Raw genomic sequence first — 16726 nt, 5'->3', positions numbered from 1 at the left:
TAGAAAGTAGGTTTAAGGGGACTCACTTGATCATAGAGCCCCAAGCTAGACCGCTGTCCCGAGTGCAACTCGCAGCCCCCAAAGTCAACTATCCTTGTCACCACACGAAAGGGACCCTGGGACACACAGATATTGACAACCTTCGTACCCAGCTCCGTCTCTCCCGCACATCCTCAGCAACTCTCAGAGCCAATTATTAGAGGAATTATTTGATTAAGACAAGGAAATAAATGCCTATAACCACCTCCTGTCTTTCTGCTCCCTACAAGTGTGATTTCCCCCTTTGTTGGCTCTTTGTGAAGTTCATTATACACAGAAGTGAAAATAATTTTCCATGGCAAAGCTTGTAATGATGTTCTAATGAATAATTCACTCTGCTTTTACAGAAATGAACCTGTAATGGGCTGCCGTGTGCTGACAGGGGAAAATAGAGTAGCTGAAGTATACTCCACAGACTCTGCTACAAGATGGCTGTGGTCCAGGAGGGATGGGGTGCTGTCTCTACAATGGCGGGCAGCCAGGCAGCAACTTGGGGGCCAGGGAGAGTTCACATTATTCCATTAAGATTTCTTCTTTCAACAGCCAAATGGTGATTTTAAAGGAAAATCCCCTTAAATGTAAAACTTTTAAGACCCAAAGGCAAACCTGGACAGTGATATCTTAACTCTTGGTTTTAATGTGCTTAAGCATAACGAAAGAGAATGGCCATTGTCGAAAAGCCCAGGAGGGTACTGCTGGCAACAGGGACCAGAGGTTGTCTGGAGAAAGCACTGGGACAGAGCCAGCAGCCTTGAACTCTTATGACTGAGTAACAGTGCCATTGTAGGTCACAACTTCTCACCCACAAGCAGGAATGACAATCCCGATTGTGCTGATGTCCACAGGGCTGTGGGGAGAGTCGAACAAAGATGTGAGTTCGCATCCCTGCCCTGCCATATGCTATGGGTAGGACGTTAAGCAAGTCATGTTTAACTTCCCAGAGCTTCAGTTTGTAAAATTTCCATCTGTAAAATGGACCGCACATAGGTCCAGGTCAAGCTAGCATTTATTGATCCCTTAATATTTGCTATGCTCTGTTCTAAGCCTTATATTTATCTTCATGAGAATGAAGAAGTGCTCAATGTTAACAATCCCTGTTTTACAGATGATGAAACTGAAGCATAGAAAACTCCGTCAGGAGGTTGTTATGGGTGCTAAATGAGATATTGCAAATAAGGAACTTACCAAGCACCAGGGACATAGCAAGGGCTCAGCAAGTGTTACCTATGTTTATATAAATAATGATGTGTAGAATCACTTCTGGCTTAACACCTATGAAGTGTTATACCGCAGTAAGGGACTGTCAGTGCTTTAGAACATTATTTCAATAGCTGTAACGATTTGATAAACATTCTTCACTTTTATCCTCTTCATCTATAATTCTTACTCATATTCAACTGTATTTCTGCTGCTCTGGGCTTCAGCCTCCTGAAACGCAGGGGCTGCCAATTCTCAGTGGGAACAATTCCAGGCAACTCTCTCAGGGCATGGCTGAGGTTGCTGGTCAGCTCACTGTGCTGTGGACCTAAGTACCTATAATGAGCATTTCAGGACTCAGAACTTAAACTGAGTACTCTAGTACTTAGATTGGGTACCTTAGTACTTACTACTTAAGCAAGTACTTTAGATTTAGTTTTCCCAATCACCCTAGGAAAGAGGACTTGCTATTATCGCTATTTTTAGGCGAGGAACCTAAGGGACAAAGGCGATAAATGGATTTGTTCAAGACTGCATAACTAGTAAGTGGTAGAGCAGGATTCCAACCAAGCTAGTGTACAGCCACCATGCAATACTCCTGTGGGGCTTCAGTATTCTGGGCAGGATATGGAGGAGACTTGAAGAGTCATGTAAACAGTAGGGGCATATGTCTTGGGGGCAGCTGGAGCTCCAGGGGAGGGCACAAAGTCAGAGCAAATGATGGGGGCCTGTACCAAAACCATTGGTCGAGAATCTCCTGGATACAATGCTTGTTCAGGAGCAGGGCATCCAGGTTACTAGAACATGACTGGGATTAACACAACAAGATCCTCTACTCTTTGTAAATGAATTTTGAGCCCTCCACTGTGCCAGTCCCCATGTAAAGTAGGGGTTCTACCACCTGGAGGTCTGTGAAACCCCTCAAAATGCTCTTATAATTTTTGCAAGTATAAGCATCTTTCTGGGGAGGAACTGTCAACTGATTAAAGGGATCAGTGACCCGTCAAACCCAGGACCACTGGTCCAGGGCGATGGGGAAGGCTGCACCCCTTACCTCTAGTGGCAGGTTCCACGCTATGTACACGTGAGACTTGTAATCATCCATCCAGACCTCCGCAACCCGGAGGGCGTTCCTCTTGGTGTAGAAACCAATGTTGCTGTTGTAAGGCTTCTTCTTCCGCTCGATGTGGGCCACTCGTGAGCAAGGCAGGACCTCCATGCTGCCCCCGCAGAGCCATACCTGGAGGCACAAGGACTTTATCAGCTGGACAGAGAAATTCTTAGAGGCCGCTGCCCCTCCCCAAGGCCCCAAGGCAATGGTCAGGAGACTTATCATGAGTGAGAAATACATTCTAATGTATTTCAGGGTTTGTCTGTGACTGCAGTGTAGATTAACCTAAACTAGATAAAAGGTGTCAAAGAATTTTTATAGATATAATAGCTTAGGATGTTAAAATAGAGCTCTGGGTAACAGAAGCCCATTAACCTAAGGTACCCCTGGTGATGCACGGGTTTTCTTAAGTTCTCAGTAGTGAACAATTGGCACCCATGGAGGTTTTCTTTCCCACCTGCCGAAGCTATGCCTTGCAGACCTAGAACAGAAAATTCAAACTAAAAAACAACCCATCTTTATTCATATCAGCACAAAGTGTACAACGGTCTACTTATGCATTGTTAATAGACTCTATTTTGGAGTCCTAAGAGCACAGATGCCCAGCCTTCTGGAAGCATTTGCCCCAGTGTTATCATGTACAGGCATCACTTGCTATTGCTGGAATATTCAGGTGGAAGGCTGAAATGGCAGTTGCCTTGAGGGATGCCAAAGCCCAAGGAAGTGACACTTGCCAGTCTCTGCATGGGCATGGCAGGCATCCAGGCTCAGAAGGCCCTGCTTGCAGGGGAAAGCTGAACTATCCAATTTCTCTCAGTCCCAGGCAGGAAAAATAAAGCATTTCTGATTGTCAAGGACTACTTTGTGGAAATAAACTTCCTGGTCCTGGTGGGGAGAGAGGACACAGAGAGGTTTCAGGGACCTATGCTACTGTCCTGCCATGAGGATCCTGTATATTCTCCATAAATGAAAGTGTGCTGGTGAGCTGACCTAGTCAGCACAGACAACGTTGCTTGTCCCAACCTGAGATACTTCAAGCCACCTCTACCTTTAGTCTCCAAGATCCCCTCCTCCAGGATACTGGGACCTTCTTGCAAGTTTCCACATGTGTGTGATCTTCTGTTTCTATTTCCCAACTCTGGCTGCACCACAGGGAAATGATACAGATGGAAAATTCTCCCCATAACCATGAATCCTCATCTTCAAGGAGGAGACTGTGAGCTAAGAGATTGGTAGACAGTGGGTGGTCCAGAGTAGTTTGATTTGGGACCTGACAATTAGGTGCCCCCATGGGTTGGCATGGCAGTTGCTGACAGTGGAAGGAAGCCAAGTCAGGGAGGCAAATATGGCTAAAGGCCTATGGGGAATAGGGGTAAGAGACCTTACAGGGCAAAACACGGTGGCTGAATTTCCAGGGGTGGGCAATATGCAAAGATACAGAGTTGCACAGGTATGCAGCATTGGGCAGTTTCAAGATTCAGGGAATGAATGGAAAGACATCCCATGTTCATGGATTTGAAGACCTAATATCGTTAAGATGGCAATACTTCCCAAATTGATTTAAAGACTCAACACAATCCCCATCAAAACTCCAAATGGCTTCTTTGTGGAAATTAACAAATTAACAAACTGAACCTAAAATCCATGTGGAAATACAAGGGACTCAAAAAACCTTGAAAAGAATGAAGCTGGAGGACTTCCACTTCTGATCTCAAAACACAAAGCTACTATAATCAAGACAGTGTGGTGCAGGCATAAGGACAGACAATAGGATAGAATCAAGAGTCTAGAAATAAACCCTCACATTTATAACTGACTGACTTTCAACAAGGGTGCCAAGACAATTCAATGGGGGAAAATAGTCTTTTCAACAAACTGTGCCAGACAGCATGCCAAGGAAAGAATTTTTACCACCCACCTCACAACATATACAAAAATTAACTTGAAGTGGATCAAAGACCTAAATGTAAGAGCTAAAACTGTAGAACTCTTAGAAGAAAATGTAAGGGCAAATTTTCATGACCTACAATTAGGCAAATGTTCATTAACTGATGAATAGATAAACAAAAATGGTATATCCATACAATGCAATATTATTTAGCAATAAAATAAATAAAACACTGACACATGCTACACTATGGATGAACCCTGAAAACATTATGCTAAGGGAAAGGGGCCAGTCACAAAGGACAGTATATTACATGATCCCATTTATATGAAATGTCCAGTATAAGAAAATCCATAGAGACAGAAAGAAAACTGATGGTTGGGACACCTGGGTGGCTCAGTCGTTAAGCATCTGCCTTCGGCTCAGGTCATGATCCCAGGGTCCTGGGATCGAGTCCCGCATCGGGCTCCCTGCTCCTTGGGAGCCTGCTTCTCCCTCTGCCTCTCTCTCTCTCTGTCTCTCATGAATAAATAAATAAAATCTTTAAAAAAATAAAAATTAAAAAAAAAAAAAACTGATGGTTGCCTCAGGTTGGAGGAAGGTAGAGTGGCCAGTGCCAGTGGGTATGGGGTTTCCTTTTAGGGTGATAAAAATGTTCTGATATTGATTGAGGTGATCACTGAACAACTCTTTAAATATACTAAAAACACTGAGTTGTATACTTTAAGTGGGTGAATCGTAATGGTATGTGAATAGCTCAACAAAGCTGTGACAAAAATAAATAGGTAGATGGATAGATAATTCCACAGAGAGATAGGGAAAAGAAGATTCAAGGGATAGATTCCAGTTTGGGGAGCTAAGGAGAAGTGATGCAGGCCAAAGCCGAGTTCTGTGAAGACCAGTTTCTGAGCAGGGATCACAGGTGCAGGCGTATGAAGGGCCTTAGCAAAAGCCAGAAACCCAGTCACAAGAATGGAGGTGCCAGGTGGAAACAGAACCCACAGGCAGGCCAACTTGGTGCCAGTCTTCTGTAAGCAGTCCAGACCAAGGTCAGGATAGTCCAAATTATTCCAGATTGTCCTAGGGGCTGCCACTAGGCTCACAAGGGGTGTCAGGTGGCCTTCCTTGCTATGGGTGGGCTGAGAGAACAGAGGGGCCAGGTCAGACCCCAAGCTTCTTGAACAAGAGTGGGAAATGGTGTGCCAGGCTGGGAGGCAGGCAGCACAGCACGTCTGTCCTGTGTGACAGGGACACTGACTTCCTGTCCTGGGCTCTGCCATGTGGATACCAGTTGGCACACTCAGTGGACACCAACTCAGAGCCACTTAGCTCTTCCTGTATGGTCTGGGGAGAGGCAAGGGGCTGTCAGACTGTTTAGTGTCTTGATGGTACAGCCCTCTGCTGGACCCAGCAAACCTAGAGTGAATCACCAGGGTTGGACGCTGGCCCAGATGACGGTAACATCATCATAGACCTCTTCTGCCTGCAACACATTCCTGTTACCATCCTGTGCCTGCCTGGCCTTGGTATACACCTCAGCCTGTCACCTCCAGTGACTTAGACTGGTTTTAGGGTCATAAGCATGAACAACCAGCAGCCGCACATCTTGTATGAGACCGAAAATGACATCACTGAAACACTCACTGCAAGGTACTCTGGAACTATCAGACAGAAGAGGTGATTCAAAGTGAAAGAAAGAAAGAGAGAGAGAGAGAGAGAGAGAGAGACAGAAGGAAAAAGGAAAGGGAAGGGAAGGGAAAGGAAAGGAAAGGAAGAAAAGGAAAGGAAGAAAAGAAAGGAGTGAGGGAGGGAAGGAGGGAGGGGAGGGGAGGGAGGGAGGAAGGAAGAACAGAGAAGAAGGAGGAGACACATAAATACCCGGTAGGTGTGGGAAGCAAACCAAGCCCAGTCCCTTGGGCCCTGAGGGACAGCCCCAGCCCTGGAGTAGGTCCCGGGAGCTCCCCTCTGCTCTACCCTTCCCCCATCCTCCACTTCTGCAAACCCTCCCCTCCAGAGGTGAGTGTCTTCACTCTGCCTGCTCCAGAACCTAGGACCAGCCAAATCCTCACAACCAAGCACCAAACATCAAGTACCTCATGAAATCCTCATAGATGAGGAAAACTGAGGACCCAAGAGGTTGATTAAGTTGTTTACAATCCACAGTCAGTAAGTGCGAGATCCACAACCACAACCCAACCCCATGCCATACCAGCATGCCAGCCCTTACTTGGTGGGCACCGCAGCTCGACCCCACCAATGCAGGGGGAGCTGACCTGTGGCCATGAGTCCTCCAGCATTTCCTTAGCCACAGCTTGCACCTCTGACCTGCACTGTAGCCAGGGTGAGTGAGGGGGGCAGGATGGCACCAACGATACCCTCAAGGTTAGGGGTGTCATTTCATTGTGAGGGGAGTCAAGGTTAGCCTCCTGTCACACAAAGCCATCTGGTGGTGTGGCACTGCAAGGGGAACTGGAAGGAGCCAGTGAGTTGAGTGATTCTCAATTCTCGGGAGGCTCTGCTCCAAGTTGGCAGGAGTGGTCACATCAGAGCTCATGGGTTGGCCCTAAGTGTTGATAAGTTGATGTGGAGTGTGCCCATGGTCAATGACTGAGTGTAGACAGTAGAAGGGAAGCTTTTCAAGAAAGTGGACTGAATACTTTAGACAAAGACCAACAGCGTGAGCTAAGGCAGCTGCCGAGGTCTATTCCAGAGGACTGCTATTCACCTAACCTCCTACTCTACCTGAGAGGTATGAAATCAAAAGGGTAGCTCCCTAAGCAGGGAGTGATCTAGTTTATCCTTCTCCCAGACATAACCACTAGGTACATGCGTCCCAAGTACAGCTGATCCCAAGGAAGGATGACCATTACTATTTATCAGCCCAAATGGTGAGTCCTACAAAGACTGGATGAAATGATACCAAAGGGAAATGAATAAGAAGGTGAGGATGAAAGACTAATTGGTACATCTCTGATACCAAGGTGGAAGAAGTGGGGAGTAGGCCCACTTCTTTATATGGGCTGAAATGGGCCAGGAAGACAGCACACTCCAAGCTCTGGGACCAGTCCTGGGGGTGCAGAGAAGCCATGGTGTGGCTCTTGGTGACCCTTTGCCTGGGAAGTGGGAAGGTGACCATCAGGAGGTGTGGTAACTCCAGGAACAAGTATTAATTACTTTATTCAGCCAGAAAATTCCACTCAGAGCTTACTTTCTAGCATAAGAATGACATAGGGAGTGTCAACAAACAAGTTGCTCCTTGCTCTCATGAAGTTGATGGTCTTGCAAGGGAAACACACTTATTAAATTATCACAGGTAGATGTGCACTCTCAGAAATGAAGCTAATTCCTATGAAGGAAAGCAACACAGTGCTGGAAAAACTAGCATTCAAGAAAGGGATGTGGCCCATAGGCTCATAGAAAGTATCCCTGACATGGGACAGGTAAGGTGAAATCAGAAGGCCTAGACTGAGCTTACTTGGTTAAGGAAGTGGGCAAAGTGGATGAGAGCTCAAGCACAGGGGAAACCAGGACAGGTGCAGTGGCCTTGCGTAGGGGGAGCCTGGGGTGGTGGGCTGTGTTCAAGATGCCTGCAACAATCCCTCCCATGCTCCTTTCCATCAAAGGGTTAGATCTACTTTCCATTCTCTTGGATCTAGGCTACCCTTAAGACTTGCACTGATGAATAGAATGCACTAGAAGTGATGTTTCACACTTTCCAAGGCCAGGCCTTAAGAGGGTTTACAGTTTTCACTTTCTCCCTCTTGGGATCCTGAGTCCACCATGCTGTAAAGAAGCTGCGGATGAAAGGCCATGGGGTGAAGGGGGTCCGGCCTGGCCTTTCTCATGTGTCTTGGGCCTCAGCTGGACCATACACCTCCAGCCAAGGCACTGACTGACCACCTATGCGTGAATGAGCCCACCAATGCTGTGAAGAGCAGAAGAACCACCTAGCTGATCCCAGCCCAAACCGCCAGACTCCAGAATTGTGAGCAAATCAATTTTCTTCCAAGCCACTGAACTTGAGTGTACATAAACAACTGACTTAAGTAGAATATTCAAGAAACTGAAAGAACAGCCATGTGGCTATATCTCAGAGCAGGGGTGGAAGGGGGGAGAAGAGCCTGAAATGAGGCTGGGTGGGCAGGCAGGGCTCCTACCAGCCAGGCCTATAGACCACATTGAGGAAACTGATCTTTGTTCTAAATGAGAAGCCACTGAAAGATACGAAATTTGAAAGTCATGCTAGCTGAAGTGTGGGAAACAGGTCAGTAGCAAAGAGAGGGGAGAAAGAGGAGGAAGGAGGGTCTTACTGTCATCCTGGGGAGAAATGCTGGTAGCTTTGCCTAGGGCAGTGGAATAGAAACTGAGGTTGACAGATTTAAGCTTTTTAATGGCAAAATCTTGAGCAATGGGTTGGATTTGGCAGAGACGAAGAAGGACCAAGAAGGACTCCTAGGTTTTCTGCTTGTGCAACTGGACATAGTGTGGTAGCATCACGTCCTGGGCCGGAAAGCCTGCCCAAAGCTACCAGGGCCTCTGGAGGCAAAAGAGCATCACAAGAACACATCCTTCCTGCTTTGGACAGTGATGCCCTGGAAGAAGAGGACACTGGGAGAAGGATGTCAATGAGTGCGAATGATTTCTGATTTCCCCACCAATGCTCCAGAGAGAGAGTCTTCAAGGGCATGCTGGCTTAATTCCATCTTTTGATGCATTTCATTCATTCAACTCATGTTGCTTCATAAATATTTAAATAGCTCATTAGAGTCTTAAAGACGATGGAAAGTATGTCATCAGGCAAGACAAAAGTTGGTATTTCCAGAATTACGCCCGGATCTCAGCCTGTCTCCTGGTCTCCCTGGATGTCCTCCGTCCTTCCCAGGGTCTCAAGTCTTCCCTTCAAGGGCAGGATGAAAAGCTGGCCCACATCGCTGGTTCCCAAACCTGGTTGTGCCTCCAAATCACCAAGGGAGTGCTTTAAAATTACAAATGTCTGGGTCCCACCCCAGACCTATGAATCACATTCTCCAGGGAGGAGCTGAGGTACCACTGGGTGTTTAAAAGCGTCCCTTACGTGTACCCAGGTTTGGGAACCACAGGCCTAAAGTCATTTAATATCTATTCCGGGTCTATGGTTTTATGATTGAGGCCAAGAGAAGTTACGATGTGCCTGGCCAAAGCTCAGAACATTGGGTAGTGGTTCCAGGGATATTGGGAAGAGGTACTGTTCAGACCACACTCTCCCCAGTGCCTCTATCACCAAGGAGCCTGGTCGGGAAGGGGGCAAAATGAGGAAGCCAGAAGTCACTGCTTTGATGGAGGTGAGGAGCTGTGGAGGAGGTCAGGAGCTAAAGCCAATGTGGCTGGTTCATTTATATCACCTATTGTAGGCAGTGGCCTCTAAACAGTTTTGATATACGTTCTCATCTGGAAAAAAACAGTTGAAGCCCATCCTCCAATCTGTTGACTTTGTCCATTTTTTTTTTAAATTTAAATTCAATTAGTCAGCATAGAGTAAGTACACCATTAGTTTTTGATGTAGTGTTCATTTATTCATTAGTTGCGTATAACACCCAGTGCTCATCACATCACATGCCCTCCTTAATGCCCATCGCCCGGTTACCCCATCCCCCCACCCACCTCCCCTTCCACAACCCTCAGTTTGTTTCCCAGAGTTAAGGGTCTCTCATGGTTTGTCTTTATCCATTTTAAATTATATGCATGTGCTATCGTACTACTAGATTTTACAGATGATAAGTGTATATAGAAAGACATTTGAAATTATATAGAAATGGAAATGCTAATATATTCCTCTTGGACCCCAGTGGATTATCTTGTGTGTCTGGCTTTGGAAACCACTACAAGAATTCAAATATTCAAGGTCTAGTTTTATTGCACCATTTTTAGAAGCCAGCTGTTGTTCAAAAGCAGCAGAAAGTACTGTTTGGGAATGAGTAGGTTTGTAGCCAAAGTAATCTAGTGAGAATTCTCAGCTGTGTCACTAGAGTATGAACAGTGAGCACCCTGAGAACATGAAAGCCACTTTTCCTGAGATGCTCCAGGCACCATCGGGGGGCGGGGCAGCTGTCTCTGGAAAGAGCCTCAGATGCTGTTACAGGAGGGGGCCCAGAGCCTTCTGTACCTCCCTCTGCCCCCACGCCCCATTCATTCAGATTGAACAGGAAGCTGCAGGATCCAGAAAGAAATCCAGGTGCCATTTGCTCAGCGCTCTGCTCCCAGGTACTGGTCAATCCATCACCAAGTCCTGCAGACAATGACTCTTAACTATGGCTCAGTTGCAGTCCTTTCCCCTCACACCCGCCATGACCACCAGACCACGACCTCCTCCACCATCACTCTAAGCTGTCACCACCTGGACCACAGCACCCACCTTCCGATGGCTCCATTCATCTGGCCTCCACTCAGCAGCCAGACTCCCGTGATCTGATCACATCATTCCCCTGAACACTCTGTGGGCTCCCACTTGCTCTGAGAATAAAGCCCAGAATCTTAAAGTGACTTTTGAGGACTTGCATGCCTCACCCCACCATCATCATCTCCACAGCTCCCCCGAGTGACCCTTCTTTCTCTTTTTCCAGCCTTGGAGCCTTTGCTACGCCCCTGCCTGGGACACTGCTTACACTGCTTTCTTCTCTGCCTCTATACCTCTTCCTCCAACCTCAGCCTTAGCTCAATCAACGTTTCCTCAGGGAAGCCCCCCATAAAGCCAGAGCCCCCTATTATATGCTCACATACACTCGTGTAAGCACAACTTACTGCACTTGTGATTTTGTGAGCGTGCCCCCCACACAGTGGGTATGTGAGAATATTACTTTCTCTTTTCTTTACTGGGCTATTAGCTCGATGAGGACAAGACCCATGTCATCCTGCATCCCCACTGCCCAGCACCGGGTCCAGCACATCAGTGAGCACCTGACAAATTTTTTGTTCGATGAATGAACATATGAATACATTAATGAATGCAGCAGGGGATGGAGGGCGCATGTGTGGAATGGGTCTGGAGAGAGGGCATAAGAGGGACGGAGGGAGAAATGAAATGAAGATGAAAGATGGAAATAGTCTAGACATACAAATGATAGGCACAGAAAGGAAAATCAGATTGACCAAGGACCTTTATTATAGGACTCAACACCATGAAGCTCTGAGTCTCCCCAAGTTGTATGCCCACAAACCCAAAACCACCCTTGTGATTCTGGGACTGCTGCTCCTTGTCACCCTGACTCAGTGCAAATCCAGCCCAGCCGGGACCCACGTGGGAGGCATCCTCTAGCACAAGCTGATAGATACTGAGGAGGAATCAACCATTTTATTCTCTAGTAAGGAAAGGCCACAGGCTCTATTTCTCCCACAGTTTGGGCACACTCATTCTACCCCTCCCAACCCCAGTTTTCTCACCTATAAATGACGGGGAGGCTATCTCTGAGGCTCCTTTCAGCTCTGGTGTTCAGTGTCTATGATTCCCTACACTTACGTCCCAGCCTCAGTCCCAGGCTGGAGGGCTAGGGTCCCAGCCTGGAGGGCCAGGGTCATCACCAGTGGAGGACACCAGCTTCCTTAGGCTGCCCACCCCGGTGTTGACTTTCTTGAGGAGTAATCTTGAGACCACCAGGAATCCTCCAACTAATGAATTCAGGCATGTTATCTAGACCATTGCTTTATCTCTGAATCAAATCTCTAGGGTGCCTTGGGTTCTCGTGTGCACCTTCTATCACAAGCAGTCTCCAGGCATGCACCAAAACTGTATTTTCTCCCTATGAACCAGTCAACATCCCCTGTGCCATTTACTGAACAAATTTCTTGAATGGCATTTTCTTGTCTTGGCATAGGGTGTAAAAGAGACACTACCAGATCTCAGATCTAAACCATGGCTAAGTGTGTCCATCCTTTTAATTTGTCCCAAACTTATTTCTGGTAAGCAGCCATCACTTTCTTTTATTCTATTATCAGTTGTATAGTTGGCTTTCTCTGGGAGACCATCTTTCATACCCCACAAAACAAGTACTATCACTTCCTAAGATGTTAAGGTGAGTAGAAAGCAAGATGGCTGCTGGTCTTCCTCACTCACTATGGGGCACTCAACATCTTAGTCTTTACTCCTGTGAGGACACACAGGCCAAGATGACCCAAGGTGGTGTGTGTGAGTGAGTCTTCTGTGTCACTCATACTGTCAAAACTGTGCATGTTATACCATCAAATGTTGGTTTCTTTCGTTTGGGGGATATGGGCTATTTCTGATCTATGAAAATTAATTAAGAACGAAATTAAGAGAAATTAATTAATTTTGTCCAGAATCCTCACCCAGCCCAGACCAAGGCCAGTGTCTTGTCCAGGTCCTGACTAAGTGGCCCAGTGGGCCTGCCTACTATCCTTGGGGCACGAAATGAGTGGGAGTGTTGAGGGCAAAGGCAAGCTGTTAGGGGGCATTAGCAGGCTTGTTTGAACATGAACCATAGAGAGCAGAAAGGGGTCAAAGTCACTACTAGGCAATTACCACCAATATCCAAGTCTAAAAGAGACTAAGAGATGCTGTAGAATGTCCAGCAAATAGTCCAACAGAACATGGAGGGGATGCAAAATGGAATGAGTTAACTCATAGGACCACAGGCCAGGGCATCACATCAGATCTGGCTGAAGAGGGAATCTTAGTAGGCTGAGGCTTTTGTTTTTTGCTTTTTTGTTTTCCTTAATATATAATAGTTCTATTAAGATAGAACCCACATATGATAAAATTCACCTGTTTAAAGTGTAAAAATTCAGTAGTTTTAGTATATTCACAGAGTTATGCAACCATCATCACCACCTATTTTAGAACATTTTCATCACCCAACTAGAAACCCCATACTCATGACCAGTCAGCCCCCTCATTACCACCCCCAGCTATATACGATCACTAATCTACGTTGTCGCTATGGATTTGCCTATTCTGGATATATATCATATAAGCAGAATTATATAATATGTGGCCCATTGTGGTTGACTTCTTTCACTTAGCATAATATCTTCAAGCTTTATCCATGTTGTAACATATATCTGTACTTCATTCCTTTTTATGGCTGGATACTGTACTACATTTTGTTTATACGTTCATCCATTGATGGACATTTTGGCTGTTTCCATTTTGGCTGTTATGAATAATGCTGCTGTGAACATCCACGTACAGGTGTTTATATGGACATGGACATATTTTCATTTCTCTTGGGTATATACCTAGGAGTGGATTTACTGAGTCATACGGTCACTCTATGTTTAATCTCTCGAAGAGCTGCTAATCTTTTCCAAAGTGACTGCACCATTTTATATTCCCACCATCAGTGTAATGAGGGTTCTCATTTCTCCACATCCTCACTTACCCTTGTTAACGTCCATCTTTTTGATTAGAGCTATTCTAGTGGGTGTGAAGTAGCATCTTGTTGTGGTTGTGATTTGCATTTCCCTGATGGCTAATGATGTTGAACATCTTTTCATGGGCTTATTGGCCATTTGTATATCTTCTTTGGAGAAATGTCTATTCAGATCCTTTGCCCAATTTTTAATTGGGTTGTTTGTCTTTTCATTATTATCAGAGGCCGTATGGAGAAAATGAAGTTGGCTACCAATGTCATTTCTCTCCCTCTCCTCACTCTTCATCATGCAAATGTTCTGGTGTTCAAGGTCTCCTAAATCATTCCTTCCCTGGGCTGTGTGTAGAGGTAGCATGGAGATGGCCATGAGGACAGAAAAATGAACCGTGCAGCAGAGGCCAATATTCTTGTTCTACCTTCTCCAAAGTCCAGCTTGTGAAGTTAAGCAAGTCGTTTTCCTCTTTCCTCCCAGACTTAAGGCTTCCTCACCTATAAGATGGAGTCATACTACCCGCCTGCCTACACCACAGAGTCATTATGAGGGCCACTTGAGGCTGTGGATGTAAAAATGCAGGGACACTGCAGAGTCTCCCAGCCTTTCAATGGGAGACCAGTGATGTGGTTCCTGGGCTTGGACCCAGGTTTCAGACTGCATGCTTCCAGCCCTGGTTCCACTGCTCATTAGTTGACCTTAGGCAACTTAGCCTTTCTGTGTCCCAATGTCCTCCCCTGTATAGTGAAGGATAATATCCATCCTTACCTCTCTGGGTTGTCGTGATATTTAAATGAGACGTGCTATATGTCAAGTGCTTAGAGCAGTGCATGGCTCCAAGTTCTCAATACACGTTATCTGGGACGTCATTGTTATATGACTTCAAGGCTAGATTTCTGATGCCACATTCTCTCTATGCTCCCAGTACCAACTGAGAGGAGGATGGGCTGGACTGAGTTTCCAGAAGGTTTTTCCCTGATTGGGCACTGAATACACTGGCAGGACTGGCATGCTGATAAGCTGTGCTAGCTTGTCCAGCCTAATAGTCTCCCCAAAATGTCCAGGCCTGTGCCCCAAGTGCCTGTGTGGGTTGTGCCCTTCATTGCCCTTGCCAACACTCTGCCTCAGATATATGCCTCTTGGGCGTCCCTATCCTCCTGTCCTTGCTCAAGCCCCAGGAATGGCCACTGTAGGAGACCAGAATATGCCACCCTGAAATATGCCTCTTTGTCATAAAGATTATTTTGAGCTGATTATTTTGAGAAACAGCAGACACAGAAGCTCTGAAAACAGAGCAGAAGTTCCCCTTTTGTAAGGGAAAATTACTTTTATAAAAAATCTCCAGGGGGGCGGAGCAAGATGGCGGAGGAGTAGGAGACCTGGATTTCGTCTCCTCTCAGGAATTCAGCTGGATAGGGATCAAACCATTCTGAACACCTACAAACTCAACAGGAGATCGAAGAAAAGAATAGCAACAACTCTCTGAACAGAAAAGCGATCACTTTCTGGAAGGTAGGACGTGCGGAGAAGTGAATCCGAGGCGTTATTCGGGAGGATAGACGGCGGGGGAGGGGCCTCCGTCGGCTGCTTCTGGCAAGTGATAGAGCCACGGAGCACAAAATCGGAACTTTTAGAAGTCTGCTCCGCTGAGGGACGTCACTCTGGTGGCGAAGTGGGGGGTGGAACCCTCGCGGGACAGTGTGGTCTCAGGACCCTCGGGGTCACAGAAAGACCGGGGGTGCCTGAGTGCGGCAGAGCTCCCAGGGATCGGAGCAGGGAAGCCGGCTGCAGAGACGGAGCCCAGGCGCGGGCTCTCAGCTCGGGGTTGTCATAAACTGTGATCCGCGGCACAGTCGGGCCACTGCTCCTCCAGCAGGGACCCAACAAGCGGCAGATCCGGGGAGACTCCCCTTCCTCCCCCGGGAGGAGAGGTGCGGGAGCGCACCGCGGGGATCTGCTGGGCTTGGAGACTCCACCCGGGGTCGGGTGCCAGATAGAAAGGCGCGGTCACAGGCCGGGTGAGCGCGGAGTGCGGCCGGAGACCGGGGAGATGGGAGTGACTGACTGCTTTTCTCTGGGGGCTCGCTGAGGAGCGGGACCCCGGGTTCTCTGCTCCGCCGGGGCGGAGACTGGGAGGCCGCCATTTTCAATCTCCGCCTCCAAAGCTGTACGGAAAGCTTGCAGGGAACAAAAGCTCCGGAGAGCAAACCCGAGCAGATTACTTAGCCGGGACGGGCAAGGGCGGGGCAATTTTGCCTCCGGCAAAGACATTTGGGAACCACGGCAACAGGCCCCTCCCCCAGGAGATCAGCGAGAACAGCCAGCCAAGACCAGGTTTACCGATCAATGAGAACGGCAGAACTCCAGCGTTAGGGGAATACTGCACATAGAATTCATGGCTTTTTTACCATGATTCTTTAGTCTTTCAAAGTTAATTATTTTTTTTAACTGTCTTTTTTTCTTTTTTCCTTTTTTCTTTTTTTTTGAATTTTTCTTTTTCCCTTTTTCAACCAACATCTTATCAATCCCTTTTTTAAAAAAAAACATTTTTATTTTTCATTTTTAAAGTCATATTCTATCCCTTCATAGTAGTTACCCGTATTTTTGGCATATATATATAAGTTGTTCTCTCTTTAAAATCTTGAGATAGTTTCTTCTAACAGATCAAAATATACTCTAAATCTCTAGTGTATGGTTTTTTTCTACTCCCCTGCCTGATCACATTCTCTCCCTTTTTTCTTTCTTTTTTTTTTTAATCCTATTCTTTCTTTTTTCAAACAACTTATCAAATCCTTTTTAAAAATTTTTTATAATTTCCATCTTTACAGTCATATTCCATCCCTTCATCATATCAACCCTTATTTTTGTACATATATAAGTTTTTCTTTCTTTAAAATTTTGGGAGGGACTTTCTTTTAACAGACCAAAATACACCCAAAATCTAGTGTGTGGCACTGATCTATAATCCAGCCTGATCATATTTGATCACACTCTGTTTTTGTTTTGTTTTGTTTTGTTCTGCTTTTGTTTGTTTTTATCTTTATCTTTTTCTTTTTTCTTTTTTGCTTTCCTTTTCTTTTTTCTCTCTTTCCCTTTCTTTTCCCACTGCTTCAGGTCTTTTCTGATTTGTTTAGAGT

General features: G+C 46.2%; 1 protein-coding gene across 2 annotated transcripts in view; it reads right to left on the bottom strand.

The window, feature by feature from the left end:
- GALNT17 (polypeptide N-acetylgalactosaminyltransferase 17) overlaps positions 1 to 16726 on the bottom strand; it is a 448158-nt gene that overhangs the window by 43780 nt on the left and 387652 nt on the right. For both annotated transcript variants that reach the window (XM_032430645.1, XM_032430646.1), the window contains one exon: positions 2291 to 2476. In XM_032430645.1, coding sequence (XP_032286536.1) covers positions 2291 to 2476 — 186 coding nt within the window. The remainder of the gene's footprint in view (positions 1 to 2290; positions 2477 to 16726) is intronic.

The sequence above is a fragment of the Phoca vitulina genome, unplaced genomic scaffold (genome assembly GCF_004348235.1).
Source record: "Phoca vitulina isolate PV1807 unplaced genomic scaffold, GSC_HSeal_1.0 scaffold45, whole genome shotgun sequence".
NCBI classification, from domain to species: Eukaryota; Metazoa; Chordata; class Mammalia; order Carnivora; family Phocidae; genus Phoca; species Phoca vitulina.
This window is presented reverse-complemented; position numbering and strand designations above follow the sequence as displayed.